General features: G+C 38.0%; 1 gene segment (V, D, J or C); it reads left to right on the forward strand.

Moving 5' to 3' along the window:
• Positions 1–276: 276 nt before the first annotated feature.
• Positions 277–1204, forward strand: LOC115156941 (T cell receptor alpha variable 14/delta variable 4-like). The segment is given in 2 exon segments: positions 277–589; positions 708–1204. Coding segments are annotated over 2 exon segments (474 nt in total).
• Positions 1205–1691: the final 487 nt, after the last annotated feature.

A 1691-nucleotide genomic window follows, 5' to 3' on the forward strand; every position in this document is an offset into this window, starting at 1 on the left:
TTTGTTTGTTTTTATTCATGTCAGCTAACGTAGCTAGCAAGTACAAAGTTGGCGGGCAAAACAGTTCATGCAGACTGTGATGAACACGCGGCGAGCTCATTACTCAAGTTCCAAATCTGTAAACTGTTGTGGGCATGACATAGATATTAGACTGTTGAGAAAAGGACCACCAGACTGCACCAAGTTCAAAGTAATTACTGCACAAATAGTCTATACTTGTATAGAATTATTATTTATTTTACAGATTAAAGAAATACAAAATAAATGATTTATCCTTTCCGTGCGGCCCAGGAGCGAATGGGCCTGGCAGTCATGAGCTAAAATCTCTATTCAGATCTACATCAAAATCATGAAGATGACATTTAGCAGCAATCCAACCCAGAAAGACAGTTGAACTCAAATACACAACAAACTATACTGTAGAGAGGTGGAGCTACATAGTCAATGAATGCTTTGACATTACAGTATGTAGTCTACAAGATATTTGAGGAGAGGATAGTGATACACTCTTACTTGACAGGGCATGAAGCCAGTCATTCAGTCCCCATGAAGATGTTTTATGCAATTCTGCTTTTTTCAATGTTCTTTGGTAAGTGCATAGGTTTTGCACTGCAGTTTTGGATTGCAGACATATGTCGATATAGCATTTACGGTACATGAATTACAATATGATTTATTCAAAACATGTTTAACATTATTTATTTCAGGTAGCAGTAATGAGGAGGAAATAATATCAGCCACAACTGAAGAGCGTGTTTTTGAGGGTGATGGTGTTACTCTGTCCTGCAACTACACTGGCTCCTACAGTAGTGATACTTTACTGTGGTACCAACAATACACCAGATCAGAACCAGAATTCCTGCTTCTACTCACTGAAGGAGGGTTAAAGATACATAATGAATCGACCCACCCTCGCCTGTCTGTTAAACTAAATGAAAATAAGACCCGTGTGGATCTGGAGATCTCCTCTGCTGAAGTGACAGACTCTGCTCTGTACTACTGTGCTCTGAAGCCCACAGTGACAGGAAACCCATAAACACTGTACAAAAACCTGACAACACCCAATATACTGTAGAAAGAAAGCCATAACAGAAAACATTTCACATTTGTGTCCAGAGGAGGGGCTGTATAATCAAAGATTCACATGAAGCTTATTGGATGTTATTGTTCATTAGCTAGTCGGTCAGGTCTCTCACTGCTGTCTGTCTGTCTGTCTGTCTGTCTGTTTCTCAAAGGTCTAGCAAGATGTTTCTTAAAAAATATATATATATATTTTTTAAATGTAGGGGGTAGATCAGCTTTAATATTGCTAATAGATTGTAGCTTCCATCAATGTAATTGTCTGCATCACAATGCCAAGAGTGTGCAAAGGTTGGCTACTTTGAACAATCTCAAATATAAAATACATGTTGATTTGTTTAACACTTTTTTGGTTACTACATGATTCCATGTGTTATTTCATAGTTTTGATGTCTTCACTATTATTCTACCATGTGGCTCAGTTGGTAGAGCATGGTGTTTGCAACACCAGGGTTGTGGGTTAGATTCCCATGGTGGACCAGTATGAAAATGTATGCATTCACTACTGTAAGTCGCTCTCGAAAGAGCGTCTGCTAAATGACTAAAATGTAAATTCTACAATATAGAAAATAGTAAAAAAAGAAAGAAAGAAAAGCCATGGAATGAGTAGG

The sequence above is a fragment of the Salmo trutta genome, chromosome 21, assembly GCF_901001165.1.
Source record: "Salmo trutta chromosome 21, fSalTru1.1, whole genome shotgun sequence".
In the NCBI taxonomy this organism is placed as follows: domain Eukaryota; kingdom Metazoa; phylum Chordata; class Actinopteri; order Salmoniformes; family Salmonidae; genus Salmo; species Salmo trutta.